The 13,028-nt window shown below is 38.3% G+C and overlaps 1 protein-coding gene across 1 annotated transcript in view; it reads left to right on the top strand.

Moving 5' to 3' along the window:
• DYNC1I1 (dynein cytoplasmic 1 intermediate chain 1) overlaps positions 1–13,028 on the top strand; it is a 333,523-nt gene that overhangs the window by 303,713 nt on the left and 16,782 nt on the right. Inside the window, exons 14-15 of the mRNA XM_061197769.1 lie at positions 4,689–4,829; positions 8,973–9,098. Coding sequence (XP_061053752.1) covers positions 4,689–4,829; positions 8,973–9,098 — 267 coding nt within the window. The remainder of the gene's footprint in view (positions 1–4,688; positions 4,830–8,972; positions 9,099–13,028) is intronic.

Below are 13,028 nucleotides of genomic sequence, written 5' to 3'. Positions count from 1 at the left end.
GCTCAATCCAGAGATCGTCTTTATTGTAAAACGTTGATGGGTGTTGCAACTGTTCATTTTTGAACAGAGTTCACTACCTGCCTCTCTTATGTAAATTTAATATTCTTTACCCCTTCTCTGGTCAAATAGGAGGTCTTTTATTACTTTTATTATTTCAATTTTTCTCACTGAAAACTACCCTCGTACATCTTTGTGTATTTTGGTGAAATACAAAGTAAAGAATCACTATGATATGAATTCCACAGAACATCAAGGAAGATGGCTTTAATTATAATACTTAGTTTTGAATAACTCTTTGTTAAACTTTCACATGCTTTATTCCACTCAGCCCTTACCACAGAACAGAGTCATAGAATCACAAAGCCAGTGGGAACCCTTGAGGTCAATTGCTCTAGCTTTCCATCTTACAGATGAAAAATAAACTGCAGATCCAAGAAAGTTAAGTTAAATTTCCCAAGGTCTGTAGTTTTTCCACTTTCTCCTACTTCCTTTTCTATTCCATACTCCCTGTGTTATCCCCATCTATCAGATGAGTCCCTCACCCAAAGTCGTATAGACATTCAGTGAACTTGAACCCGGATCTTTGCCTCTTAGCATCATTTTATTCTGCTCTCTAATGCATGGCCTGCTTTAATCTCTGCTGGCTAAAGGCCTATTTCCATCCTGTTTCCTAGTTTTCAGGAGAGAAAGACTTCTGTTAGTGTCACAAGGTGCTAAGGATGCCTGGAATTGTATGGGTAACATCTTCAGGATTATTAATAACCGATTCAGGAAATGAAACATTGTGCATGTGATATTTTTGAACTCTTTCTACAAGTTACACAGTGTGTGCTTAGTAAGTATTGGTTGAATTGACGGGGACAGCAAAGTGGAGAGGTAACAGATCTTTTGCTCTTTCTGTAAAGACCGAAGACCTTCACTGTGTTTCATGGAGGACCACACGGTTCCAGCATATAGAGGATGTGCTTAACAGCTAGAAAAACCAGAGAACCAAATCCAACACCACCACTTACAACCTTCGTGGCCTTGGGAAAGTTACTAACTTTCCTGAACTATAATTTTCTCTTCTGTAAATACCGTCTACCTTACAGAGATTTTATGCGGATTAAATTAGACAATGTGTGTATAGAGTCAGGCACACGCAAGCACCCAATAATGTACCCTTTCCTGCCCTTCAAGTCTGTCTGGGAGGTGACTGGTAGCCTGCTTCTCCGCTCTGTCTGAGAATCAGGGCATTAAAATCACACTGGTCGGTGTCTGGATATTTTAACATTTTGGCACAGTTCTGGAAACCCGTCTAAAACACAGGGCGTCGCAGCTTTATTTCATTGGCATGTGTCACACATGCCGTAGGCTGCGTTACAAGGCAGTTTTCCTTTTTGTTCTCCAACAGGTCTCTGATACCAAACAGGGCATCAGAAAAGAGAATACGCAAGTGAAGGGGTTTGTGTCTAGTGAAATTTGATTGTCTTAAAAAACGCTTTCTATGGTAACACATAGTAGAATGATATTTAATTTAGTAAATGGCCTTGAGTATTTTGCAGGGTTAATATTTAAAATCACCAAGCTTCTGTATCTTTAATATATATAAATGATATTATAGTATCGTCCTCAAAAATCATTGGTCACATTTGCCCCTACACTCTCCACCTTTTCAAAACTTGTAGTGTTCTAAAATCGGTGATAGTGCAATAGCAAGCTATAACAACTTTGTAGATACAAACATGTTTCAAAATTCAAAAACAGAATCTTTAGACCCTAATGCTTTTGATATATTTTGTTAATATTTCATGATATATATGTAAATTATGAAATGTTTTATATTAAGTGTTTGAGACAAATTTTCAGTGAGGTTTTCAGCTTACCCTTTGAGTCCCAAATAAGATAGACTGGAAGACTCCTCTATTGAAAAAACTGCACTTAATATTCGGAATAGCACTGCTTACTATTGTAAGAGTGGCATTAGCCTATGCCTATAGCATGTGCCGTTCTAAACGTGGGAACTGTTGGTTCATAGATGTCGGTCCTCTTGCCACCCTAAAAATGCCTTCAATCTCGACCAAGACTTCTTCATCCTTTGAATTTATCAAAGTTAGAACAAAGCCTTTGAAAATATAAATCCTTCTCCCTGCCCCAAACATGCACAATCTGTAGCTTAGAATTACTTGCACAGTGACTTCAGTCTTGGAGGTGGGAGGTGATAAGGCAGCTGAAGAAAACCTAGGGAATAACAGCATTTCAATACAATACTGTTAAACACGAGAAAATTGGTTTTTGGTAAGATGAGCAAAGCAGTTATTTCCAGATGTTTAAAAAGTAACATCTCCAGGATATACTAGAGTTTTGACCAAGTTTCTTCAAAAGGAAGACACCAAAAGAAAAAAGGAAAGAAACAACACTAGAGATTAGCAGCATAATTTGAGAGAATTAACATATCGAATAATATCAACTCCTTAGAAAATGACTGTTTAAAGCTAGATGGTTTTCTAATTGATCAAAGCAAGGACTGAAGATGAGTTATGTGTTTATTGAATGTATGTGTGCATCTATGTCTAGACCTCTGTATACTCAGTTATACTATCAGCTGGTTTATTAAGAGAAGATACTGAGAACTGACTTTTTAAAGCATGTGTAAGTCTTTTCTACTCTTTGATTTTAAGAAAAATGTGTTACTCATATTCTCTAACAAATAGCGACTAGCTAGCTACAAAATCAAGAATTTGGGGCAGGAATAATCTTCTACGAAGACTTAGAATTTAATATTCACAAGTAGTCAGTGAAGGAGCAGCTACTCCACCCTGCCTTTTTTTATATTAATAAGAAAAAAAGATGATATAATCATATTAATTTAAGGTCATTGGGTATTCAGATTTGCTGAAGAAGGTAGTTTGAATCACCTCGTCCAAACAGTGAGAGGAAGAAAAAAAGCTACATAAATAGCAAATAGGCAGATAATCTTAGCTCCAAATTACAGTGCACATAGGGGATATAATAAACTTTTTGGCATAAAAGAGGTATAGGGTATTAAAATACAAAACTATAAGGCTAAATGTCCATTTAATTCTTTTTGAGATCTCAATGTCACATGTTTTTTTTAGGTACTACTTAAATTAAAAATAAGACCACACACACCACCTGCCCCACACATACAATGTCCCATCTAAAATCTTCCGTTGCTTTAATAGTCTTAGAGTTGTGTTCACGTCTCAGCAACGCCAAAGCAAGATAATTCCTGGAAAGAGAAATCACGTATAGTCACTACCTTAACAAATTTTTGCATTAGGGTTAGGCTGTGGGAGTTTTATTGTCTTCCCATGATTTTTCTCACCTTGATTTCAGCACACGCATTTTGTGCATTTTATTTTCACTCACAGTACATTTTTGGAGTTTGCTCGAATATTTGGAGCTGATTCCCCACAGATACATTCTTTGAACATTTTCTGCAGAAAGTATTTGATTGTTCATATTGTATGTTACTGTTTTTTGATCTTATTACTCTGGCCTGTACAGGCATTCAGCTGAACCCATGAAAGGAGTACAGACAGCTGTACAGATGAAGAAGACATTGGGGGAAAAAACTCCCATTGTTTAGATTTCTGTCAGAGGATATAAGAATGCTTAATTTCTTTTATCTCTAGGGCTTTCATTATCATTTAAATTTCATTTTACATTAATTGATCAGGGATTAGTAAAGCCATTATGCAGAAATTAGAATAAGACAAGCCAGATGGAATGAATAATTCATGAAGTCCAATTACGTTTTATTTCTGGTGTACTTTCAAACTTGCCTCTGACTTCTGTGCTATTTTGATGTGACAATATTCACAGGAAATCAAGAGTGCCATTTTAATTTATTGTATCCCTCCGAAGGGGAAGCATTTGTATGCAGTAGGGGTGTGCTAGTGCATTTTCCCCCAGAACACCGATTTCAGGGCTCTTAGAAATACTGAGTAATCTAGAAAACGTGGTTCGCATCCTACGAAGGTTCAGGGGCATTGCATTGAGTCCCGCCAGTCCACCTGATTTGGGTGAACTGACCCTGGAGAGAGAGACCAGAGACTCAGAACCAACCGCGAGATTTTTCACCTCCCGGAAGAGCTACAAATCCCTTTAAAATATGTATCCCCATCCCCGCCGCAGAGGAGCCATTAAAGTATAAATTTGGCCTCGAGTTGGATTGGAAGCAGAGTTGCAGCTACAGAAAACGACCGCGAGGTGGCAGGCGTTGCCTTCAATGCGAAGGGTTCTGGGTCGCCGGGACCGCCGTGGCTTCCAGAGCCGTCCCCGCGGGTCTGATCCCGGCAGGCAGAGCACGCCTGGGTTCGGGCCCTGAGCGACTCGCAGAGCGTAGCCCGCCGAGAACTCCGAGCTCCTGGGTACCCCCGGCCACCTGTCAGGAATGTCTCGCACGACTGTGTCTGAAACCGCCTCCCCCCGCCCGTCCCAGCCCCCAGCCCCTTAAGAGTTCCTCCCCGCCTGCCCCGCCCCCCTCCCCCCTCCCCCACCGTATTTACTTATGCCAGTGGACAGTTCTAGTAACATTAAAGCTGCGGTCCACCTTCTCGAGGACTTTCATCTCGGGAAGTTTTATGACACTTTGTGAATGTGCAAAGTTTTTAATTAGGCTCGCTAGACAGCCCGAGGCAGCCGCAGCGCCACAAAGTCTTCACGGTCTCTCTGCTTTACAGCACAACAAGCCGCTCTACTCCTTTGAAGACAATGCAGACTATGTGTACGATGTCATGTGGTCCCCCGTGCATCCCGCGCTCTTTGCCTGCGTGGACGGGATGGGGCGCTTGGACCTCTGGAACCTCAACAATGACACCGAGGTGAGCGGCGGCGCAGGCGCCGGGCCGGGCCGGGCGGGCTGGGAGGGGGGCGCCGTCGGCCTCTCTCCGTCTCCCCCTCTCTCTGAAATGGCCTCTTTTGGACAGACCCTCCAATTGCAGCTGGGCTGCCGACCCCCCATTCTCCGCTGCTGTGCAGGGTATTGGCAGATGCGTTGGCCCCAAATCATTTAATCTCACTTCATCCCTAAACCGTGGCGGAATCTTGGACAGTTGACGACCCTTCTCTGCAAAGAGCAAAACCATACGTGTTCACGCCTTTTACTGCGGGAAAGGACACTCGGGCATATTTCAGGGTGTTGAAATAACTCTATTGGCAAACACTTGGAAAAGTAAGCTTTTGTGGACTTTGACTTGAGATTGGGCTTTTTAAAAGGGCTATTTGCCAGTGTTTGCTACTTGCACAATTTCTGTTTTAAATCCATAAAAGATGATTCTCTTGACTGTTTATGTTTAGATCTATTATCCATTTGAAATTTACAAGGTGAATAATCCTTGTCTAAGATACCGAACTGACAGACAGACTTTTATAAGTTTCTAACTCTGAACATGTATGTTAAACTCAGTATTTTTTAAGTGAGATTTTAACATGTCACATTTAGAGTCCTTCACAAGTGCAAAATCTTTTCAAAAAGCAATTAACAATAAGGAAATAGTCTTTTTAAAATTTTTGCTATATATATTAATGTTTTAAAAATTATGCCACGTATATTTTTCCTTTTTTACACTTTCTCAAAATTATTGAGGTGCTAATTCAGGTAGCAGAGTTTTTGGTTGGGTTTTTTTAAAAAACGTGAATATTAAATGTTCTTCAGTTTAATACAATAAAATGGTCTCGTCGTCATCTCCTGGTCTGTGATTCAGGGCAGCTCTCCATCAATAAGAATGGACAGGTAAGAAGAACAAGTGCTGAAAACTACATGTCAAGTGGAGAAGGAGAGAGAGGTCTTTTGAAGTGTTCTGAGCAGGAAACAGCTCGGCCTTTTTAATTAGGAAGCCTACAGCTGGAGGATATGAGGAAGGACGGGCTCCCCTAGTATTTTTTCTGGGAGGGGGCAGGGAAATATCCTTCAGGTGTTATTATTGAGTCATTGTATCTTGCAAGATTATATACACCTAAAACCACTGCCAAATAGTTGTCTTTTAAAAAAACTTTCCATTTACGTCTATTTTTTCCTTTTGGCTACCAGAAGTGTGTGACAAGGACAAGAGTTATGTAATGAAGCATCTTTGGAAATAAAGGGCACGAATACGTGCAGTGCCCATCATTTCAGATGTTGAAATGTTTATAACGTTATTGCTTTTATAGAAAGGTGTTATTACTCTACGATGTAATGGTTTCCCAAAGTCTTTCATCACCGTTGATTAAAATCATATTGTTTCTATCTGCTAGAATAAACTCAATTCACTCTAAACAACCAAAAACACATTTTCCAGATTGATTTAGGAGACCCGGTCAGAAATCAGATTTAGTAGAAGTGAGTTCAGGTGATATGCAACTATGATGTAATGGAGTGTTCTACCAACTCCACAGTAATTCCTCTGCAACTCTTCTCGTTTAGTTTTGTGTTTTAATCGGCTTTTTAGGTAAAACAAAAGTAATATGTCAGCATTGCCAAACGTGATTTTTTTCCCTTCCCTCGCTCTAGGTATCAAGAGACAACCACATAAGTGTTTTATTGCTAACCATTTAAAAAAATTGTTACTCGGCATGCAGATCGTTTAGTTTCGCGTGATTGTAGTTCTGCTTTCACAATAATAGTAGATACGTTGAGTCTGATTCATATCCAGTAATGAACTGAACACTTTTTAAAACCCTCATTTTTGCCTTCTATCAAGTTGAATAAGATTTTTCAAATATTTGTCCGATTAGGAATTAGATTTGTTTAAAAAAAAAAAAAAAAAACCTGAAGTCTCAGTGTTTCTTTGTCCTTGTTCAAAATACTGTGCTTTTAAACCAAGTTATTCCGGCTGCTCCTATGCAAGGATAGTTCATATTCACCTACTTCAGTGTCACTGACCTCTACACAATGTAGTAAATTATGTGTATACATCCTGTCTTTGCAATTAAAATGATTGAGTCTTTAAAAAAATATGAAAATATATATGAAACTGAGATACAAGAGTAAGAAAGCCAGAGACAATATGTGGATTATTTTCATTATAGATTCATCAAATTCTGAAAGCTCATTACTAGTCAAACTAATAAAATATATTTTTGTCATTTTCTTCATGCATTTGATAATTCTTTTAGCACATGTTATAGGCTGTGATAGCCTTTTTTTTTTAACCATTTATAATATCTATGAAAAGAAGATATTTTTAAATGGTTAAAATATTTATTATTCCAGTTTGCTACTTTACTTAATTCCAAATAAAATTCTTTAAAATGTTTTAGGCATAATTTAAAATGTATCAAAAAAATCACTTTCTTTTGAGTGATTATTTATTATATTTAAGATTAAATACTTTTTATTCAATTTTTGAGATTCTTCACAGATAAAATCTGATACTAACTAGCGTTAGAGAAAGTAGGATCCTGTATGATCTCTCTAAATTATGGAGTTAAAAGTTAACTCTGAAAAAAAAAAAAAAAAGTTAACTCTGAAACTCTATAGCTGAATCGCAGATTTCTTTGCTGAGTAGCGCACTAATAATAAAGTGCATTGACAGAATTATGGCCCAAACTAAATTCACATTGTTTCGGCCTTTAAAAAGTTTGGTTAAAAATTCAGTCTCCAGCACTGAACAGCAGGTCCCTTTATTGTAGAAATTGTGTATTAAAAAAAATAAATAAATGAGCTGGGGACTTCTACATTTTTGCTTTCAATTGACATACAGTGATTTAAGCAGGTAAAAGAATTTTTATTGATTTCAAGATTAAGTTTAAACATAGATTCTTACATATGATGGAGTTTTTATTGCTATTTTAAAGATAGGTATTGGGTCAGTAATGTCATATAAACAGATGGTTTCAATTCCCTGAATAGCAGAATGCCAGGGGAGCTAAGGCACAGTACATGTGGTGTTTCCATCCTAATAGGACATGTTTATTAGACACAGGTCTTAAAACAGTGGCATAAGATGATGTTGGTGGCCCTCTTTTCACTATATATTTTTTTCCTTTTTTGTTTTAACATTTACCTTTTCTTGGTTTTAATGGGCTGTTGTCATTCCTATTCAACTTTCTTGTAGAAGGCTTGGAGATCTGATCTTTCTATCAGTTATAAACTTCCAACCTTCAAGATGAGTGTTTACACAACTGATCATGAAAAGAGGGGTAGACCCACTAAAATTCTTTTTCCAAATATTAAGGTTCTTGTAACAAATACTGCAGGTTCCATTTCAGCACCTCTGGTTCACTTTAATAATGATTAATATTGTAATTATCAACATTGTCAGATTTCAGGTGTTTATTAAAGGAGATGTAAGGCCTTTTCTACAAGTAAGTGCTACATTCTATCAGGATATCACCCTGAGGACATTTTCAGAGTTATGGAGAACTTCCTACACCTTGGTATTGCTAGGAGGAAGAAAAAAGGTGGGGGGGGGGGCGGCGGAGAAAAGAAAAAAGAAAGGAGAACTTGCAGTTTTGAAGTTTTTCACCTGCTTACTTTTTCTTCTTCTGAGCATCCCCTCCCTGATGAGGTTTTGAGGGGTCAATACATTTCTTTCCCCTGAAGACCCTTAATATGACGTTTATTCCACCATATACCCCATTCCCCCTTTTATAGTATCCTTAATCTTGGTAAATCCTGAAATCTCCCCCTCCATTGATCCATAAATCATGACCTGATCAAGAAGTATCCCATTTAGCTGCTGTGTTTGTATGTTGTTTGTGCACCCTGCATAATCCGAAGAAATATTTATGTCACTCACTGCCCATTGACTGTGGAAAAAGACTCTCCCTCTTTTCCTTTTTTGTTGAAGCGTCTCTTCTCTCTACTCTTTAATTCAGTGGAGCATATGATTTAAGAACAATGAATCCTTTTCACCCCTGCACAAGGGATATATAGTACTTAATGCACACACAGGCAGTGGTGACTCATCCAGTTAAACGTATCGTTGTGAATTCGTATATTTAAATTCATATTCAGAGATTCTTTGTTGTAACCCGTTTGGCAGGTTCCAACAGCAAGTGTGGCCATTGAGGGGGCATCCGCCCTAAACCGTGTTCGTTGGGCTCAAGGTGGCAAAGAAGTTGCCGTTGGGGACTCAGAAGGCCGTATTTGGATCTATGACGTCGGAGAGGTACATGTTATTTGGTTTGGGTGTTTTGATTTTGTTTTTGTTGTTCAGTTTTTTTTGTTTTGTTTTTGCTTGTATATCTGGTTTGAAGACCTAGTAAAATTACTGACAGCACCTTGTGGGCCCTGAGAGCCCTCTCTAGTGCGTTTGCAAATTTCCATTGACTTCAGTGGGAGTTTAGTGAGACTTCCTCAGGGCCTAATTTGGTCTTCCGTCTCCACGCACAGGACCCTGCGTTAGATAATGATCGGGCTTCTTTCAGAGTGCTGTAGAATTCCCAGCTATCCTGTGATGAAGCATGGCACTTCCCCCCAGTTTCATGAAAATGAAAAGTTTGCCAAATTCATCATGCAAACATTGAATTTGGAATTTGTTGTTTAGTTTGAAAAGTCAAGCTTTAGTTGGTGTGTTCAATTAAAAGGTATATACTATTACTCTTTAATTAAAAGTAGCCAATTAAAAAAGCTGAGGCGAATCAGAACTTTGTATCATTTTCATGATATTCAAAGTTATTATATGCAGTGTATACTTCTCTGGTTTATCCTGTTATATGACATGTAAAGTCATTCTGAATATCATGGCACATATCAAAAGAAAAAACTACATCTTTTTTTTCATATAAATCTCCTTGAATATTCATACTATACTTAATGTTACATTATCAGTCAATTTTACAGAAGCATATCTGTTTGTTTTTACTCTATGAGAAAGTATTGACAAAAACCTTTATTTCTGATGAGGTTAAAGAGTTTTTTTCTTAACGACAAAGAAAATATTGAACTTTCAAGCAAAACAAAATAAGAGTGTTGTGTAAATTGTTTTCGTGTAATATGAATCTAACATTTGCATTCTGGGGGAAAATATACTGCATTTGTATGTATAATGTCCTAGACCTAGGGAGTGCTCTTTGAGTGCCTGGTGGATGGGCATAGCTGATCACACTGAGAAGGGTTCTTTATGGTTTCATCAATGAGCTTTCTATAATTTTGGCAATCCTAGATGGTTTGCTCTATGATGGAACTTTTGATGATGCTATATGGTAGAGTTGGTTGTGTTGAAACAAGCTGGTTGGTGTTTGTGTGTGTGTATGTATGTGTTTTAATTCGGCCAGAGACAGGAACTACATGACTTCAGAGATGGGAGTTTTCTGTTTGGGGGTGTACAACTCTAAGGAGAACAGCTAGAAGAATCTCTTGTTTTCACTGCATGCTGTCTATTTCATTAGACGCCACCCCCCCCCCCGCCCCCCACTGCCCCTCAACTACTCCTGATGTCATAAGCTGAGTCATTCTAACAGTGACAAAGATTCTGTTAATATTCATCCCCAGTGGTGAAGATGCAAATGGTCCAGTGACTATTGACGTAGTTTGGAGTCTTTGAGAAAGAGAATACCCTCTGAATTAAAAATATTGCCAATATTTTTAAAGCAATATTTTCTTCAATGAATATTTAAAATCAGTGCATCTTTTTCATGGTCTTCATCATCATAAAACCAAGCAACAAAAACACGTATTCTACATTGGTTCATTTATTAAAAAATTTAAAAGGTAGCAAAGAAGGAGAATATAAAGAAACAAAAGGTTTCTCTCCTCCTTTCCTTTGTTTAGAACAAGTACAATTGTAGGAGAGAAAATAGGTGTGGAGACATGCTCAGAGACGAAATGGTAGAAAATAGATGAAATTTAAAAACTCTTTTCTCCACTTCCCTTGCTTATACATAACATCCCTTAATTCTCTTAAGATTATATGCAACATTAATTGTTTTATCCAAGAGGGCTGAAAAGCAGAATAGTCTAACAATCTGGTTTATTTAAAGTAAGGCATTTTGAAAAATCTGTATGTTGACCACAAATAATTTGTGGTCATATATTCATATATATGTAATATACATTCACACACACCACCTCTAGGCAGTAAGAAAATACAACATAACATTAACATATATGCAGAATTTTCTGCAATAAAGTGATTTTATAGCCATTGGACAACATTACTTGAATATGACTCATATTTGGGGAGTATGTATGATTTTGTAAAAGTTGCTTTGGCTGATATATGGCTGCTGAAACTTCTTCCTAGGTTGTTGTCATCATTTCTAAGTTGTAAAGTGTTGTCATACTCATATTTCTCCTATCGTACCAGCAGATCAGGCTGGTTTTCATTTTTGTATTATTGCCCTTACTTTTCTAAGGGACATTACAGACTATGGAAATGTCTGCAACTCTAGGCCAGTCTCACCTATTGTCTGGAGTCTAGACAGGCTGTAGAAAAAATCTCTGTGACATATAATAGGCCAAACAATTTGTAGGGTTGTTTATCCCTACAAATTCACTACCAGGAAAAAAAAAGGGGGGGGATATACTCTTTTATTGAGAGTAGGTAATATTATAATCTTCTAGCCCTTTTCTGAACGACCGAAAATCAGGATAAGCTTATACATTTGAACAGTTCTTTCGGTATTGTTTGATCCTAAAAAGTAACCTATAGCTCAGAAAAACTCAGACTTTACAAGATAATTTTGTTGTAAGTATAGTTTTTCTCTTAAATTTGTAAATACCTTACAAAAATACTTATATGTATTTTGGGGGAGAAATAAAGGGGTCCTTTTCTGTTTCTCTTTGCTTGCCACTATAGCCTGTTCTAAGTCTCTGAAGACCAACTCTGTAGAGGTTCCACATCCTAAAAGGAAAGACAACTCCTCCAGCTGAGTTTAGCTGAAGCCCACTTCGGAGAGATGGTAGCTCATAGGCAAATGCTGCCATAACTGTAATTACTATTGTCTCGTTCACCAACCTAGACCTGACAGAGCACAGCTGTCCTTAGAGGAGAAGGGCACCCCCTAAACAGTGCTTTCCCAGCCTTCCTAATCACCTGCACTGCAGAAAGCCAGGCAGAGCGCCTTTACGGCAGCCTGGCCCATTTAGAATTTGAGGTCAAATCCAACACTGGTGCACGGCTGACGAGAGCGAAGGGGTTTAAGCAGGAAGTGATTTTAAAAGGAAAAAAATACAGAGAAAGAGAAAAAATATGTCACTGAGGATCAGATTGCCAGGAGACAGTGCTACCATTATCTGTATTCAAAATTGGTCCTCCACTCCCCATTAAAACAGAGCCCATCACCAGGGTCACGCTGGCCTTTGGATAGAAAACCTTGCTTTGTGGAACCCTCTAGGAAGAAGATGGAACACTTTTAGATAAGCCTTACAATACAATCTGTATAAGGAAGTAAATGGTAGTTTTTAGAGGACACTTTGTGGCTCCATTTTCCTTGGGACCTCAGTACATAGAACTGGTGTCTGTCTACTGGAGGACATCTCACGTTCATTCTCCCATGGTTTACTTGACCGAGACCTCTGTTTGTTTGGCTGAGGAGAAGGGAGGAGGAGGGGGCAGCAGGCTATCTTTCGTAAGGTCCTGTTTCAGAGCGAGGCTGGCTTCGTGGTTGTGCCACCTGTGCCGTCTCGCAGGGCCCCGTGCACAGGAGCCCTGAGCTTGGTTTAATGCTCTGTTGTCATTGTCTTCCAATTGTTAAGACATTTTTCAACAAGGTGCTCCATGTTTCCATTTTGCACTGGGCCCCTCAAATTCTGTATCCCCTCCTGTCCGCAAGAGTACTGCTTTCAATACCACTCACAATGCAGATCAGAAATTAAAAATTTTGGCCTTGACCTAGACCATTAGGAAGGAGAAATCTTTATAGAGATAGGGTTAAATGTAGTACATGCCATATGATATTATTATTACCTATTCCTTAAGACTATTTAAAAATGTTGGACGAGAATAGCAATGACATTATATTCTAAATATCATGATATTTGGATATTTGGTGGATATTCTAATGTATCTCCCCACAACCCTCTTTTGATCACATCATAATTTTAACTGAAAGTATAATAGAGTTTTGGGAAAGATCTCTATGATGCCTACTTTAGG

Source organism: Eubalaena glacialis, chromosome 8, assembly GCF_028564815.1.
Source record: "Eubalaena glacialis isolate mEubGla1 chromosome 8, mEubGla1.1.hap2.+ XY, whole genome shotgun sequence".
NCBI classification, from domain to species: Eukaryota; Metazoa; Chordata; class Mammalia; order Artiodactyla; family Balaenidae; genus Eubalaena; species Eubalaena glacialis.
The sequence above is the reverse complement of the archived record's forward strand: the minus strand, read 5'-3'. Positions and strand labels throughout refer to the sequence as shown.